The sequence below is a fragment of the Cavia porcellus genome, unplaced genomic scaffold, assembly GCF_034190915.1.
Source record: "Cavia porcellus strain 051 isolate PalLab524CR breed Dunkin Hartley unplaced genomic scaffold, mCavPor4.1 scaffold_14, whole genome shotgun sequence".
In the NCBI taxonomy this organism is placed as follows: Eukaryota; Metazoa; Chordata; class Mammalia; order Rodentia; family Caviidae; genus Cavia; species Cavia porcellus.
In genome coordinates, this window is record NW_026947497.1 from 52,344,028 (window position 1) to 52,362,409 (window position 18,382).

The following is an 18,382-nucleotide window of genomic DNA, read 5'->3' on the forward strand; positions in this document are numbered from 1 at the left end:
TTGTGAAAGGGTAAGAAACAGCTCAAAAGGGAAAAATAACTCAGGGAAAAGAAAATAGATATAAAATTGTAAATATACACTTAAGATAGTTAAGATGATGGTACTACTAATTCTATTAGTTCCTGGAGCAATACAGTTAACACTCATAGGATTAGATCAATTTTACATGTCCATATCTAGTAATCTGAGCAGCTCTTTTGAAAATAACTATGCAAAATAACCACTTTTGTTAAGTTCCTACCACCTTGATTTGAAAGCCTATATTGTTACTGTTTTGGGTTTTTTGTTATTGTAGTTTGTCTCTCCTGTTTCTTGCTTTTCTTGTATTTGTTTGTTTTTCCCTCTTTAAAATAAAACTTTAAAAATTAATTAATTTCCTATTTGGCCATGCATTTTCCTTTACTCTATTACTAAAGGTTTTTAAATAGTGAGTACTGATACAGTATCAATACTGATACTACTTCTCTTTGGTTGTTGTATTCTTATCAGCAATTATTTTTACTAGTATTTTTCATGAGCAATTATTTATTACTGATTCAGCCCACATCTCTTCAAAAATCCATTTATTTTTGTATGTATTTAAATAACATTGCAGAGTTGCACATCATCTTTACTAATTTATTTATAATTCTTTCTAGAATGTGTGTCTGGCATCCGTATTTTTGATGAACAGACCATTGATAGAGATTTTAAAATACCCTAAAACAGAATGCTTTTTTAAAAACAGAACACATAGTGCTGTTGACTTCAGCAAACTCAGATGGACATTTAGTTTTAGTATCCTCACATATCATAAGACGAAAAGTAATTGTTCTATGTTCAGACGTTATTTGCAAATCTAAAAGATGACGAATTAACACATACAGAAACCTCAGTCCACAACTGCACACGCATTTCCTTTATTTAGAGAAACATCGGCCTAGGCTCGTAGCCCAGCATCCAGCACAACTCTTGCTCAGCACCTGCAGGGCCCTGGCTCCACCCCGAGCACCCCACCAGCTGGCCAATCTGTCCCATGTGTACCGTTAATGATGTGTCATATCTGGCAGTCATCCACCTTCATTCTCATCCCTCATTTCTTGTACTCTTTGTACTCCAAAACTATTTCCCATGCACAGTATTTCTGCTTTTCCATTTGGCTAAGTCACTTCCACAGAACCACTGATAATCACAGACCAGGAGTCCAGCTGGTCAGAAGGAGTGGAAACAAAGAGGAAAAGAACACTGTGGTCACACAGCACTGAACGCCCTGAGTTCTAGCCCCAGCACTGCAAAACAAAAACCTTCTGAAAGCACTATCAGTGTACCATATGGAATGCGATACGTAATACAAAATAGAACAATAGGACCTGGAGTATTGTGACAAAATGTATCTCACAATTCTTGATGGATTATTATTATTGATTTTATTATTAATGTTTTTTCAAGGAAAAAGTAAGACTTGGATTTCCATCTGAGTGTTGTACCGAGAGGCCCTGTGAGCAGAGAAACGTTTACCAACCTCTTCACCATCATTAGCACGATGGTCCCTGCTCTCTCCACCACAGCACATACCATGACAACACAGAGCTTTCGCCGCACCGACATCGTCATGTTCACAAAGGCAGGCAGCTGGTGCATGAATTCCAGGAGTTGTTCTGAAAAGCAACACACACTCCATGTCAAAATGACAGCTTTTATTAAAAACAAGTCTTCAGAAAGAATGCTTTATGCTGGTGCGTGCCTGTAACCCCAACTTCCCAGAAGACTGAAGCAAGGGGATTCCAAGTTTGAGACCAACCTGGGCAACTTAGCAAAACCTTGGTAGCTCAAAATAAAAGAGGTTCAGGCTATGGCACAGCATTGGAAAAAACAGCAGCAACACACACTTTAAGTGCTTTAAAGTTCCATCTTTGCAAATGCTGTACAACCCATCTATTGATTCAGTGTAAGTTGAACGTCCAGCACGTTTACAGAGGCTGGTCGCCATGGTCACGGCCATCTCCGTTTGCTGATTCAGTAGCAACAGTTGACATCCCAAATTGTAAAGGCTGTGAAGAGATCACTAAACTTCAAATGGGGACTTCCAATTACACATGAGCTGTGATCTTGTTAATCACACACTAAGAGCTGGTTGAAATGAAATGAAACTCAGAGTTTTCCAGAAGGTCCATTCAGCAGGTCCATTCTTGAGTTTTCTAAGTAGGTAGACAACCAAATCATTTAGTAAAAACAACTGCTTTTAATGAAAAAACATTCCAGGGGAGATTTTCTGTGAGTCAGGGAAATTTATAAAAATTTGACATTTAAAAATTTACAACGCAACGTGAGAAATATAAACGAGAACGGATACAGCGATCCTTGTCCTGCAGACAGGCAAGTAGAGTCGGTTCCTCTTCCATAGGGGACGTCACACAGGAGCGTAGCTGTGGACCCAGCCAGCTGCTGACTCAAGGGCTCCGTGCCTCTCACTCTCAAGGATCTATACTCCCTGCCCACTGGCTCTCTGCCTCCCTCATCCCCAGCTCTATGGCATACGTGTTCCTCGTTTCCTAAGGAGGAAACCGGAGCCAGAAACACACAGGAGAGGACTCTGAGGCACATGCTGGGTTCTGCAGCAGGTGGTGAGGGCACGGGGCAGACCTAGGACCCCACTGCCACTTCTGGCACAGGATTAACCCCAGGCAGTTACCTCACTTGCAAGTAACAGCACATCTGCTTCACTGGATAGAAGTAAGAATCTAATACAGAACACAGCCCCGTCACAGTGGAATCCTCAATGCATGAGAACTGCGACCATCACTATGACAGCTGAAGCACCCACCTCTCAGCATGCAGCACAGTGCCCTTTCCTTGTCACCCACATAATGGAACTGTTCCCATGCACCTCCCTCTGGAGAAAACTGAGGATACACTGCTAAAGATAAGAAGCTATGTTCCTCAAAGATGCTACCCTTCCAGAAGGACGGAGTGATCGCCTTGGCCCAGCTGGGCATCCTCGAGTCCTCACTGCTCCCCTCCCACCTCCATGTCGCATCCCCAAGGTGGCTGTGGCCATAGGAAGTGCGATTCCATGAGCAGAACTCAGGAAGCCTGTCCGACAGGACCGGTTCTTTAGCCTCACCCAGATGTATGTATGTGTGAGGCAATCAGCACTTTTGCAACCAGCACTTTTTCAAAAAAAAGAAGAAAAAATTCAAAACATATCACTCTGAGAAAACAAATTCTGCTCAGTGCAACTTTTATTTCTGGAATAAGTAAGTATGTCTGTGTTCTGCTTCAACATAGATTTAGTCCTGGGGACAGCATTAAAACCACAGTGACAGTCACTGCAGGAAATGACCCATACCTATCATATAAAAGGTCAGACATGCCGGCCGCCCTCCCAAGAGGACCCCACACACAACACAGCTCCTCCCCCAGGAGCTGCTGAATTTTCCTTGGGGAACAAGATTCCTTGCTTTGAAGAAAACTCAAGACCAGAAATTAATCTTTTGCTCGGAACCCTCTGACACTAACAAATTTGGGTAACAGAAGTCAAGTCATTATCACACATCTGACTGGAGATGAAGTACTCGGAAAAGAAGGGACTCCACCAACATACCACCACCACGTCCCAGCACCTCCTGCAGACGTGGGCTTTGCTTTCTGATGGACTTCTCTTCTGCTGGGGGCCTCGGCAGTGGTGATCCTGGTGTCCCTCACTGTCCTGCACTCAGGGTGGAGCTCCGGGAATGTGCCATGGATGGCAGTGGTCGCTGTGCTCCCCACTGCAGTGCCTCTACCTCCAAGGTCTCTCCTTCGGTCCATGGCTGCCAAAGTGAGCCCCTTTCCCCGGGTCACCCCTGCCACACTGGTCTGTCTCAGAGGCACCAAAACATACTTCACCCCTTTAAGTGGTAGTGTGAGTGCCTGTACCAGGGAGGACAAGTGTGTGCAAGACAGGGTCGTGAAAGCAATCTGTGACATACGAGCAGTGACAGGCACTGGAGAAGCCAGGCAGGCAGAAAGATCTACGTGCAGTCAGCATAGCGAACGAGAGGGACAGGAAAGGTCCAGCAACAGCAGGTGCACACAGTGCTCCAGGCTCCGGTGAAAGGCCAGGAGGGCACAAAGGTTTAACCAGGCAGCAGCTGACAGGGTCTGAGAAGCAAGCCTTCAGCAACATCCAGCCACTGCGTCACGGTGACTTCTCCCCAACTTCGTTCCGCTGGGAGAGAGAGCACCTCAATGGAAGGATTCCCTGCAGCCCATCTCTGAAAACGCAGTCAGTGTAAACCAGAAGCACTCGGCTTACACTGACAGTGCCACAGGGGTCACAAAGCTAAGGGGACCAAGAAGGCTTTGGACAGAGCTCTGGACTGTACTTGGTCCGCCCTGAGGATGGAGGGAGATGCTGAGACAGGGAGAGGTGAGCGGCACTACCTTTCTATTTCATAACCAATTTACAGACATCAGAGGCCTATCTTGGTTTGAGTGATTCAATTTCCTATTAAAATTGTTTACTACAGAAACGCTCTAGTTTTTGGTGGCACATGAAGCCAGGAGAAAAGGAACTGCGAGATCAAAGTTCTCATCTACCTTAATATTTCAACCCTTCAAAACAATACATGTTACCGTCACTCGGTAAATGAGTCTACACAAAGTTCCTTCTTTTTTTTTATTTAAAGAGAAAAACAAAACTAAACAAAGCAAGACAGTAAAAGGCTAGAAGTAATACAGAATTTCAAGAGAAAAAATATACAGTAAGAGTTCACCAGTTAATAGATCACACATTGTCATCTTACAAACAGCTGTCCAGATTACAAAATTAAAGCATACAAAGTGGAGATTAATACAGTGAGATTGCAGTCAGTTCTGTTCAATGATCCAAGAAAAACTCAGCAATATGGTTCTCTATCCTACACATTTAAATAAACTTGCAGTTATATCCTTTAGATCACTTTCCTTCCTCTCTTTTTTACGCTAACAATCACACATTTTAGTTTCCATTACTTCCACAGTTTTTTTTAACTTTTTCTTTGAAGAGGAAAAGAAAAAAGATTTAAAAAAGGCAAAAAAAAAAAAAAACCAACAACAAAACAAAACAGGACAAACCAAAGAAAAACCCAATGTGACAAAGCAAAACAGAGTCAGTTAGATCAGGAGGATGGACATAGCATAAAATGAAAAAAAAAAAAAAAAAAAAAAAAAAAAAAAAAAAAAAAGGATTACTAGGTGATCAACAATGGTTACCATTATGCCTCTTGTTATCCTAAAAAAGAGTAGCCTATATCAGCTAGTGTAAAAGAATTGAACAAAACTGTACGTAAGACCAATAAAACCACATTGGAGAGCTTACAGGATTCCAAAGAAGATAATAGTCAAATAATAATGGGCATCATAGAATATCTGGTTGCCTTCCAAATGGTTGCCTATACCCTCAAACTTGATACTATTAAGGAAACAATATAATAAAATCAGTCAGAACAAGATGTGGAGAACACTACAGGGGTTCATATCAGGTTAATAGGGAAACAAAAAATTACTATAATCTATCGCACTATTTTTAATTTAGTTTTCCCTTAGTTAAAGAAATAAATTAATTTAAAAAAAAAGAAAAGAAAAAGGTGGGGAGACTGAGATAAAAAAGAACATATCAACAGAACAACACTGGTCAGAACCGAAAAATTTAACTATCGTGTTTCACCCCCAGATAGCTTAACATTAATAGTAGTTACCATAGTGGCTCTTTCCTTGAAATATTTGTGTCTAACTTTGTATACTATAGCATCAAATTTATCAAGACAGCATGAAACTGTTCAAGAGAATGAAATTATTGCAGGGTATTTAGAACCAGCTAGTAGAAACCAAACATCAATTTCTATATTATCTCTGTGTCTATAAAAAACTTGCTTATACTATTGCATACATTAAGATATAATAAGATACCACATGTTAGAACCAATGGAAACAAATGAACAACAACTTGATGGGGCTTCAAAACAGGATGATATTAAATCAGCGCTAGCTATTACGCTCTTATTTTCTTCAAAATAGTTATTTGTAGTATCACAGACAATAAAATAAAACCACCCATATTAAAACCATCCCAATTAATGAGTGAAAACATTATAGGGCTTCAAACCAGTGTGACTGGGAATCATGATTACCACGTACTTTCATGTATTCTTATACTTTCTTACACTAGGGAAACTATTCGGTATTTATACAGGTGAGTTCGATTTATTTCACTTACGAGTATGGTCTCGAGTGGGGTCCATTTATTTATAAATGTCTCAATGTGATCATTCTTTATAGCCGAGTAGTACTCCATTGTATAAAAATACCACAACTTTTTTATCCATTCCTCAGTTGATGGACACTTAGGTTGTTTCCAAGATCCGGCTATTACAAATTGTGGTGCTATAAACATGGGTGCACATATATCACTGTGGTATGATGCTTTCAGTTCTTCTGAGGATAGCTGGGGAATAGCTGGGTCAAATGGTGCTTCCAGTCTCAGCTTTCTGAGAAATCTCCAGATTGACCTCCACAATCGTTGCACCAGTCTACACTCCCACCAACAGTGCAGGAGAGTTCCTTTTTCCCCACAGCCTCTCCAGCATTTGTTGGTGGTGGTTTTCTTGATCTTGGCCATTCTTTCAGGAGTGAGATGAAATCTCAGTGTGGTTTTAATTTGCATTTCTGTAATGACTAATAATGATGAACATTTTTTCATATATTTATTTGCCATTTGTATTTCTTCATCTGAAAATTGTTTATTCAGCTCCGATGCACATTTTTGGATGGTGTCTTTGAATTTTGGGGGTCTGATTTTTTTTAATTCTTTCTATGTTTTAGACAGAAGTCCTTTGTCTGAGGGACAGTTCACTAGGATTTTTTCCCAGTTTGTGGATTTTCTTTTCATTATGTTAGAGATTTCTTTCGATGTCCAGAAACTTTTTAATAAGATATGATCCCAGTTATTGACTCTGGGAAGTATTTCCCGTGAGGTTTGAGTCTTGTTCATGAATTCTCTACCTACCCCTATGTCTTCAAGGTTTTTACTCAATTTATCTTCCAGTAGATTTCTGTTTTAATATTTAGATTTTTGTTTGATTTCTGGTTTCTGTTTTAATATTTAGATCTTTGATCCATTTAGATTTTATTTTGGTGTATGGTGATAGGCATTGGTCTAGTTTTAGTTTTCGGCATATGGAGAGCCAGTTTTGACCACACCATTTATTAAAGAGACTGTCATTCTTCCAGTGAAGCTGTTTGGCCCCTTTATCAAAGATAAGGTGGTTGAGTGTGTTTGTAGTTGTGGTTGTATCTTCTAATCTATTCCATTGGTCTTCGGCTCTGTTTTGATTCCAGTACCATGTTGATTTTACTACAGTTGCATTGTAGTATAACTTCAAGTCAGGGATTGTGATGCCTCCTGCCTTGCCTTTGCTGCTTAGAACTGTCCTTGCTATTCTAGGTCTCTTCTCACTCCAGATGAATTTTAGGATTGATTTCTCGAGATCTATGAGTTAATCTGATGGTATTTTTATCGGGATTGCATTGAATCTGTATAACAGTTTTGGGAGAATGGCCATTTTCACAATATTTATTCTTCCTATCCATGAGCAAGGGATGTCTTTCCATTTTCTGAGATCATCTTCAATTTCATTTTTCAATGTATCATAATTTTCCCTGTATAGGTCTTTCACTTCTTTCGTGAGAGTAATTCCTAAATATTTCATTTTCTTGGTAGCTAGTGTGAAGGGTGTGGCTTCTCTTATTTCTCTCTCTGTGATTTTGTTGTTAGTATATAAGAATGCTATTGATTTTTGAGTATTGATTTTGTATCCAGCCACATTGCTGAATTTATTTATTATATCTAGGAGTCTTTCAATGGAGTTTTGGGGGTCTTCTATGTAGAGTATCATAGCATCTGCAAATAGTGATAATTTAACTTCTTCTTTTCCTATCTTTATGCCATTTATTTTTCTTTCATGTCTAATTGCTCTGGCTAGTATTTCCAGTACTATATTAAATAGGAGTGGTGACAGGGGACATCCTTGTCTTGTGCCTGATTTTAAAGTAAAGGCCTTCAATTTTTGGCCATTTAGTATGATTCGGGCTGTTGGTTTGTCATAGATGGCCTTTATTATGTTGAGGTAAAGACCATCTATTCCAATTTTCTGTAAGGTTCTTATCATAAATGAATGTTATACCTTATCAAAAGCTTTTTCTTCATCTATAGAAATGATCATGTGATTCTTACTTTTGACTTTATTGATATGGTGGATTACATTTATTGATTTATGTATATTGACCCATCCCTGCATACCTGGAATGAATCCCACTTGGTCATGGTGTATAATCTTCTTGATGACTTGCTGTATCCTATTTGCCAATATTTTATTGAGGATCTTTGCATCTGTGTTCATTAGGGAGATTGGTCTGTAGTTCTCTTTTTCAGTTGGATCTTTCTCAGGTTTTGGTACTAGAGTAATATTTGCTTCCAGGAATGACTTGGGAAAGATTGCTTCCCTTTCAATTTCATTGAAGAGTTTGGGGAGTGTCCTCTTTGTATTTCTTGTAGAATTCTGCAGTGAGTCCATCTGGGCCTGGGCACTTCTTTGTAGGTAATGACTTAATTACATTTTTTTTTAATTAATAGAAATTGGGTTATTCAGCAGTTTTACTTCTTCTTGACCTAGCCTTGGTACTTCATATGCTTCTAGCAATCTGTCTATTTCTTCTGTGTTACCAAACCTTTGACAGTAGAGGTTTTTGATATAGGTGTTGATGATCTTTTGTATTTCTATTGGGTCTGTAGTGATTTCACCTTTTTCATTCCTTATTGCATGAATTTGAGTGTTTTCTTCCCTTTTTTAAATAAGGTTGGCTAGGGGCTTATCGATTTTATTTATTCTTTCAAAGAACCAACTCTTTGATTCGTTGATTCTTTGGATTGTTTTCTTAGTCTGTATTGCATTGATTTCTGCTTTGTTTTTTATTATTTTCTCTCTTCTTTTGGCTTTGGGCTTGACTCACTCTTCTTTTTCTAGATGTTTGAGGTGTAGCATCAAGTTATTTATTTGTATTTGTTCTGTTTTCCTGATCTGGGAACTCAGTGCAATAAATTTCCCTCTGAGGACAGCTTTCATTGCATCCCACAGATTCCGGTAAGTTGTATTTGTGTTTTCATTTGTTTGTAGGTGTTGTTTAATTTCTTCTTTAATTTCCTCTGTGACCCACTGATTACTCAAGTGTGTTATTCAGTTTCCATGTGCTTATGGGATTTTTGCAGTATCTTTTGTCATTAATTACTAATTTCAATATGCTATGATCTCATAACTTGCAGGGGATGATTTCAACTCTTTTGCATTTCTTTAAATATGTTCTGTGAGTTAATATATGGTCTATTTTAGAGAATGACCCATATACTGCTGAGAAAAATGTGTATTCTGTTGTTGTTGGGCGGAATACTCTGTGTATGTCTATCAATTCCATTTGTTCACAGATGTGATTCATTTCTTTTATCTCTTTGCTGATTTTCTGTCCGGTTGATCTGTCCATTGGTGTCAATGGTGTGGTAAAATCTCCTGTTATAATTGTATTACTGCTAATTTGGTTTTTCATTTCTGATATTACTTGTTTTATATAACTGGGTGCTTTGGAATTTGGTGCATATATATTTAAGATAGTTATCTCTTCCTTTTGAAGTTTTCCCCTAACCAGTATGTAGTGACCTGCTTTGTCTCTTCCGATCATTGTTGGTTTCAAGTTCACATTGTCTTCAAACAGAATAGCTACCCCCGTTTTTTTTTTTTTTTTTTTTTTTTTGGTTCCTGTTGCATGAAGTATTGTTTTCCATCCTCTGACTTTCAGTCTGTGAGTATCCTTTTGGGTTAGATGGGTTTCTTGTAGGCAGCATATGGTTGGATTTTGTTTTTTGATTCATTCTGCCAGTCTATTTCTTTTAATTAGTGCATTGAGACCATTTACATTAATGGTTATAACTGTTATATATTGGTTTATTGGTGACATGTTATATTTCTGCTGTTACATCTTTATCTTTCTGTTCTATTTAATTGTCTGCTTTGTTAAGTGGGTTTTTCTTAAGTGTATCTAGACTGTCTTTCAGTATTCTTTGCAGGATTGGCTTGTTGATCATGAATTTCTTCAGCTGTTCTTTGTTGTGGAAGTATCTTATTTCTCCATCAATTTTGAAGGACAGTTTTTCAGGGTACATCAGTCTAGATTGGAAATCATTTTCCTTTAGGGTCTGAAATTCTTCACTCCATGCTCTTCTTGCCTTTGTTGTTTGTGTTGAGAAGTCTGCTGTGATTCTGATAGGTTTTCCTTTATAGGTGATCTATCTTTTCTCTCTGACAGCTTTTAATATTCTATTCTTTTGTTCGATTTCTGGAATGGTGATTATTATATGTCTGGGTATAGTTTTATTTTGGTTATGGCTATTTGGAGTTGATCCTGATATCAGTTTCCAATTTCATGTCTGGGAAGTTTTCAGCAATTACTTCTCTATATATCTTCTTGACATCCTTTGTATTGTCTCCTTCTTTTTCATTTATCCCTATCAACCTTATGTTGTTTTTCTTTGCATCATCTTGCAGGTGTTGAATTGTTATTTCTTGATTTCTTGTTATTTTTAAGAGATCTTTCCTTTCCTGTTCACTGGCTGCAATCTTGTCTTCTAGGGTCTGAAATTCTATCTTCACATTCATTCAGGCAGTTTTTACAACTTTCAATGGAGCTTTTGATTTCCTGTATATCTGTTTGCATGTTTTATATATTCTGTTTGTTTCTTATATTGTTCATCCAGAGATTCTATCCTTTTGTGTAGTTCCTCCAATTTTTTAGCTGTGTCTCTTTAGATATGTTCATCATCTCCTTCATTTCTTTTATTATTTCTTCTTTTACCTGATAGATTATTTCTAGTTTGAATTCCTTCAAAGCTTCCCGGAGCTGCTTCTTTATTTCTGTTACTATTATTTCAGGTATTTCAGGTATATGGCATGTATTTTCTTCTATGTACATGGCTTCTAGGCTTTCTTGGGATGGGTTGAATGTTTGAGATTGCATTTTGGTCTTTCGTTTTGTCGTTTTCCTATATTACTGTGTTTCAAGTGTTGTTCCAGAGTTTCCCCTGGTATGTTGTAAATTGACTCATGTCCTGGGCTCTTGGGACTCCTCTTGTAGTAGCTCCCTCCTTGGGCAGCAGAGCCCCTGGATTAAAAGAGGCTTGCCAGGCCCCTCTTAGGTAGACTTAAGCTTCATCAATTTGCACAGTTTCCCCTTCTGGTAGCAAAGCTCCCCTAAGGGAGGCCACCTGGTGTGGTCCAGGCAATCCCAAATCCTGTTAAGCCCAGTATAGTGTGGCTGCAAGCCCATTGGGCCCCCAACCTCCTAGATCAAGGATCTCATAATCTCCCAGGAATTGGATGTTTTGTAACAACCCAGCTCCTTGGATGGCAAAGCTCCCCAGGCTTATCAAAGGTTCCTTTATGGCATAAGTAGGCCTCAAACCTCCTCAGCAGAACTGCTCCTTCCTCCAGGCAGTGGCGGTAGTGCTGGTGCTCTCCAGATCATAAGAAGGGCACAGGCAAGGTCAGAGCAGGTTTCAGCAGCTCAGCCCAGCTCCCTCCTTCCAGCCAGCACCTGTGGTGTGCTCCTTGGCCAGAGGAGGCAGAGGACGGACCTGAGTCCCCTCAGCTGGGCTGGGCGCTCACCTTCTGGTCTGCAGCAGTGGTAGTATGGGCCCGGACAGGAGAGGCGGCAGCAGGGCCGGACCGAAGTCGCCTCCGTTTGGCTGGGCACTCACCTTCCGGGCCACAGCGGTGGGAGTATGGGCCCCAGCCTGTAGAGGCGGCAGCAGGACAAAGTCCCTTCCTGAATGGATGGAAACAAATAGATGCGCAAGAATCCAATGTAGCCTAAAAGGAATTTTTTTCCATGCAGTGGCCAAAAATACAATTATATTAGTAATTCCATGTGTTCGCCTTAAACACTGATGTATGCACATGCACGCACACACAATCTCTCCTTCTCATCTTACGGGGTAAAGGGAGTGAGTGGGAAGAGGCATCCACAAGCAGGCTCTGGGGTTCATTTAAAGGGCATCTGCCCTACACACTGGTGGGTACCTCGAGGCTACCAAGAGCTACAGGGCCTCTCACGTGAACCTTTTTAACTGTACTAGAACATATTTAATGCTGTTTACACTCCTTGCAGGGAAATGGAATATGTGTGTATTACATCTTGATTCCTTTTTCTCATTGCTATCCATTCCTTATTTTGTTTTCTTTTAGTTCATATTTCCTTATATTTTTTCAAAGAAAATGATCTCTATTGGTACGTTTTAGCTATGCATAATGACTGCATTCATAATAGGGAATTTGTATCTGTACCTGAAATAACTTCACTCTTTTTCCCCTGTTCTGTTACCCTCCCTTCAGCCTTTCTTCCCCTTCTTGTTGACAAAAGCTTTGTTTCCATTTTTCCTTCACTCCCCTTTTCATTAGGGGAAATGCTCTGTATTTCCCTTTCTTGATTGGACCCTCTAGTTTTGGTAGCAGAATAACCCTTGCTTCTAGGAATGAATCTGGGAATACCGTTCCCCTTTCACTTTCAGTAAAGAGTTTGAGAGGTAATGTTTACTAAGTCTTGTTGAAATATCTTGCAGAATTCAGCCATGGATCCAGCAGGACCTGTACTTAGATAAGTTTTTAATTATATCTTTGATTTCACTGACTGGTATTGGTTCATTTAGACTTTTTATATCTATCTGATTCAGCCTTGGTAAATCCTGTGTACCCAGGAATCTGTCCATTTCTTCTGCATTCTCCCCCTTACTGAAATACAAGTTCTGTATCTTATTTACTTTTCTGTCATTGCTCAGACAAAATACCTGATGCCCAAAACTGAGGAAAGAAAGGTTTATTTAGCTCACAGTTTGTGGAGGTTTCAGTCCATAATCAGCTGGCTCCAAGGTAGAGTGGTGTGGAAGAGGGGCAAGAGTTCATGGCAATAAAAGACAGCAAAAGCAGCAAGAGCAAAAAAAAGGCAAAACAAGTCTCTTTCTGTCCCTTTTATTCAGAATGCTGGGATTAGGGGTGGTGCCAATCCAATCAGTGGATTGATTCAGCAATCTCCCAGCATCCTTAATCGTGATTTGCCCTAAAATTCAGGCTGGTTTATGTCCAGACCCATTCAGCCTACAGCAGTTAGTGTGCTGTCTATGGGCTTTGGGGTCCACTAGATGGAGTCAGCAGTGGTTATGAGTTTTGAGCTCAGTTAATCCCTCTCCAACATGGTTCCTGGCCAATTGTCCTCTCCTGGGTGATGTCTGAACCCACACCACTCACCAGCCACTGCAGTGCTCCATTCCCTCTGCTCTTTTCCATTGCTGCCTCTCTCTGTGGAGGCTACTGAGTAGCCAGCATTCACCACAGGACTGCAGGTTTGAGTTGCCCCTCCCACACACTGAGTCTGGGCTCCAGGAGAAAGTGCCACCTGCCACCTTCTCCTCCTCTGCTGAAGTTTCCCTTTGCTGTCCCGGTGGGCTTCAATCCTCGCACTTCAGATCCTTCCTGGTCCCCAGGACTCACTGCCCTACTTTTTTTTGTCACGTTGCTATATTCCAGTGTCTGGACACCAAATCTCAGAGGCTCTTTGTTGCTCACCACTTTGCCATTTTCCCAGAAGTTCTCTCCCTCCACCTCTTGATCCCTTTTCCCTTTAGGAAAGCTCCAGCCCCCTACTTTCTATCAGCTATCTTTTTCTTTGCCCTTCATTTGTACTTTGGATTTTTCATATAAGGGAGACCATGCAATGTTTAAGCTTGTGTGCCTGACATTTCACATAACATTGTTTCAAGGTACATCCATTTTGCTACACGTGATTCAAACTATCTTTCCTTTGTAGTTTTATTTTGAGGGATATAGACTATGAGATCTTTGAAGTTCTCCTTAGGAAAAAAACACATACTTCACTTGAGTTTAGCCAATTTATTTCTTTAAATAAATGTGCATTTGATAGCAGCAAGTATCAGCATTATCACCACCTATAAAGTAATTGATATTCAAATAAATGTTAATCACTATAGAAATTATACTGATGAGCATATTACAAAGAAAAAAGGGAAGAAAAGAAAGAGGGAAGACAAGACAAAAAGTGTTGCTGGGCCTGGTAGCCCGTAGTCCGAGCCATGATCTGGACAGTATTGCTTAAACCATGCCCAGGCAACATCATGAGATCCTTGAAAACAGGAGAGGAAGGACAAAAAAAAGGAAAAGGGGAGAAAGAACAAATGAGCAGCTTTGGATTTACTTATCAGAATCAAAGCACAAATTCTGCTTTCCAGAAATCTGGGGAGAGGCTTCTCAGATGTAAGGTGAAAGTCACAGATTTCTAGGAATGACCTATGTGAATACACACTAGTGGCCCACATTCCTCCCACAAGTCTCCCCAGATGAACAGGTTACAGAGCATATGTGTGTCCATGCAAAGGGTCGCTTCTGAATGGGTCCACGCATAAGCAATAGCCTACCAGTGAGTCCATCTGTGAGCCAGGCTGCTCCACTAAGAAGCAAATTAAACCCTTTTAATTTCCCTCTTTCCTTACAACAGAGAGATTTTTTTAAAAACAGCAGCAGGCCATGATCAAATAACAAGAGAGTAAAAGCACAATTTTGGAGCCTAAAAGTCAAATGAACACTTGGACCACACCCATGAGAAAGTGAGATTTGAAGGCTTTGCAAGTAAAACTGAGACTCATCTGGCTTCGCCTGCCCCTGGTCGCAGCCCTTGCTCCACACCGCCCGCTGGCTCCTGCATCACTTGCTCCTTCAGCATCTCCTCATGGACCGCGACCCAGCAAGGACCCTGGCACCCTGCTCAGTGAAGCTGCCATGAGCTGGCCGAGCGCTCCGTGGAAGAGGCACTTGGCGCTGCTGGATTCAGGAGAGCTGAGGGACCATTATTGCATCACAATGCTCACCCAGACAGTCACAAACTTCCACAGAGCAAAGGATGTCGAATGAAGTTTGCACATCTCACCCAGGTTTTGCTTTCCCATCCTCAATTTCTAGTACATGTACATAATTTAAATGCTTGTCTTACACACATACACACACACACACACACACACACACACACACACCCTCCCACATACAATCCCACAAACACTGCCAACTCGTTTTTCTTAAGAACACCTGGGCTCAAGAGGGCTGGGAGCACAGCAGGACCACCAGGTGGTCTGGCTCAGGCACGCATGGACAAGGGCCCAGAGCTCCGGAGGGAGAGGGTGCTCCACAGGCAGCATCCTCACTGTGCCTCTCTAGGGAGCAGCCAGAGTGTAGCCACTCTGGTGCATAGCCCCTCGGCCTTGCCTGGGCTCTTGCTGTCCCCACATCACAGGAGAAGGAACAACCCCTGCCTGCCACGAGCCGAGGGGCCAAGGCCCACAGGAAAGTTACAGGAAGACAGCTTCTCCAGATGACTATTCCTGACTTCCTGGTGGTCATAAACTGAGGATGAGGTGACCTGGGGAGGCATTTTCCTAGGGCATTTCCCTCAGAGAGTCACTGTTACACTCATAAGGGCATGAAGTAAAACTGGCCTTTTCCAACACTTTTCCAATAAATACTCATGTTTACACAATGGAGATTTATAAACTTCATGAAAGCTTCTTGGGCATGCGATGCCCTCTGCTGGCTTCCACACTCACCAATGTCGTCGGTCCTGTTAATCCAATCATTCTCCAGAGAGTCCTGCACAATGTCCCTGCTCATTAGCCAGTCCCAGGCCCTCTTGATGTCCTCCTCGTTGTTGTCGTCCTCCTCAGAGTCCACCATTTCTGGTAATCCACTCAAGTCCATATCACCAGCCTCACTTTCTGTGGCCTGAAGATAGGCAAAACAATTTTTAAAAGAATGTTTTAAGCAGATCAATCTTTGCAGCTCCAAACAGAAAAGAACAATTTTAGTTTGATTTTTCTGTAACTATGTTAAGTGGGTCCAGCACCTCGCAACTACTCGCCAAATGTTATATAAAAGAATTACTTCAACAAAACATAAGTGATTTTATCTACATGAGTGATTTTATCTATTAAAATTTAAACCAGAATCAGTAATTTTTATCTCAGTAATTCTGACTTCTTACCTGTGTGGAATTTGAAACACAGAACAAAGAAGAAAAGGATAGTATTTGCTTTCACTATGTTTTTCAAAGAAAATGGTTAAGATAAGGGCCTCAGGGAGATGAACTGTTAATTCTACGCAATTCCTCTTCCAGAAAAATTAGAGGAGTTTCCTAATGCGAAGAAGACTGACCACTTTCCCCCTATTAGAAAGTCATAAAATATGAACTGTAAATTAATGGTGACCTGATAAACACACAAACCTAGCCCAGACCAAGACCTACGGTTTTTTTTTGGGGGGGGGGTGCTGGGGATCAAACTCACAACTTTGCATTTGCCAGGCAGGAGGCTCTTATACCATTGAGCTAAAACCCCCAGCCTGACGTGGGGTATTCTAACAGCCACTCTCCAATTCCAAGTCAAGCCTGAAGGCAACGCATCTCACCATCAACTGCTTCCCAGGCAAAGGCAGAAGGGGAAAGGACCCCAATATGTGGACACACTCATGGTGCCAGGTGCAGTCTCTCCTGCCCAGCTGTCTGCATTCCAGACTACTGTCTTTTTAGGTCAACCCACAGCCTTTCTGCATGGGGTCAGCAACCTGTAAACTTGCATCATATTGCTCTTAGTTAAGGTCTTAGTTAACATAAAGACAGATTCACTCCTGGGAGAGAGAATGAACTGAATAAAAAGCTAACCACATTTCCAACTGAAATATTAAAGTCTGGAAAACCTAACATTAGCTTTGCAGAAAATGCGATTACAAAGTTTTATCAACTTTATAAAATATTGCGAGCAGGCGGCCACCTGCTATCCATGGAGCCCAGCTTGTTTGGGACCCTCGCACCATCTGGGTGCAGTGGAACAGCTAGGTAGGTCTAGGGCGTCTGCATCTGCTTCCCCATTCAGGCTGTGCTTGGAGAACTGTGGAATTCTAAGCGATCAGGCGGGTGACCTCTTTCCCCAGAGCCCAGCTTGTTTGGGACTGTGGAGTTCTTAGCAAGCGGGCAAGTGCCACTGGTTCCAGAGCCCTGGTGAACTGGAAGAATGGGGTGCCAGAGTTCCAGGAGCTGCGGGCATATAAGTGGATTTCCAACAGACCCTGAGGAAGCTTTTGAATAACTCTTGAAACACAGGAATATAGGAAAATGACAAAATGAAAGACCAAGTTACAATCTCAAATCCCCATCCCAAGAAAGCTTAGGAGCAATGTATATAGAAGAAAATATATGCCATCCACCAAAAATATCAAACATAATAGCTACTGAAATAAACAAGCAACTCTAGGAAGCTTTAGAGGAATTCAAACTAGAAATAATTTCCCAAGTAAATGAAGAAGTGATAAAAGAAATGAAAGAGATGCTTTTTTAACACAGTTAAAAATTGGAGGAATTAAATGAAAAGATAGAATCGCTAGATGCACAATATAAGAAACAAACAACACATAAAGCAGATGCACAGAGATATACAGGAAATCAAAAATTCCACTGAAAGCTGTGAAAACCACAGCAATGAAATTGAAGATAGAATTTCAGACCTTGAAGACAAGATTGCAGCTAGTGAACAGGAAAGGAAAGATCTTTTAAAAATAACAAAGAATCAGGGAATAACAATTCAAAAACTGCAAGATGACTCAAAGAAAAACAACATAAGTTTGATAGGGAATAATGAAAAAGAAGGGGGTGACATAAAGGACATCAAGAGGATATTTAGTGAAGTAATAGATGAAAATTTCCCAAGAATGAGATTGGAAACACATATCAGGTTCAGTGAAGCATATAGAACTCCAAATAGTCGTAACCAAAATAAAACTACACCCAGACATATAATAAATACGATCCCAGAAATCCAACAGAAGAATAGATTATTAAAAGCTGTCAGAGAGAAAAGACAGATAACTTACAAAGGAAAATCTATCAGAATCACAGCTGACTTCTCAGCACAAACAATTAAGTCAAGAAGAGCATGGAGTGAAGTATTCCGGATCCTAAAGGAAAATAATTTCCAACCTAGACTGATGTACCCTTCAAAACTATCCTTCAAAATCAATGGTGAAATAAGATACTTCCATGAAAAAGAACAGCTGAAGAATTTCAAGACAACCCTGCAAAAAATACTGAAAGACAGTTTAGATACACTTAGGAAAAAAACAACTAAGCAAAGCAAATAATTAAAAGGAACAGAAAGATAAAGATGTAACAACAGAAGGATAACATGTCAACAGTAAACCAACATACAACAGTTATAACCATTAATCTAAATGGT

At 40.5% G+C, this 18,382-nt stretch overlaps 1 protein-coding gene across 1 annotated transcript in view; it reads right to left on the reverse strand.

Annotated features, from left to right (window-relative positions):
- Positions 1-15,878, reverse strand: part of LOC100725604 (uncharacterized) — a 65,726-nt gene extending 49,848 nt beyond the window's left edge. Inside the window, 5 exon segments of the mRNA XM_063260527.1 lie at positions 1,047-1,091; positions 1,093-1,187; positions 1,502-1,518; positions 1,521-1,637; positions 15,707-15,878. Of these exon segments, the coding sequence (XP_063116597.1) occupies positions 1,047-1,091; positions 1,093-1,187; positions 1,502-1,518; positions 1,521-1,637; positions 15,707-15,857 (425 nt within the window). The 5' untranslated portion in view covers positions 15,858-15,878.
- Between the last annotated feature and the right edge of the window lie 2,504 nt (positions 15,879-18,382).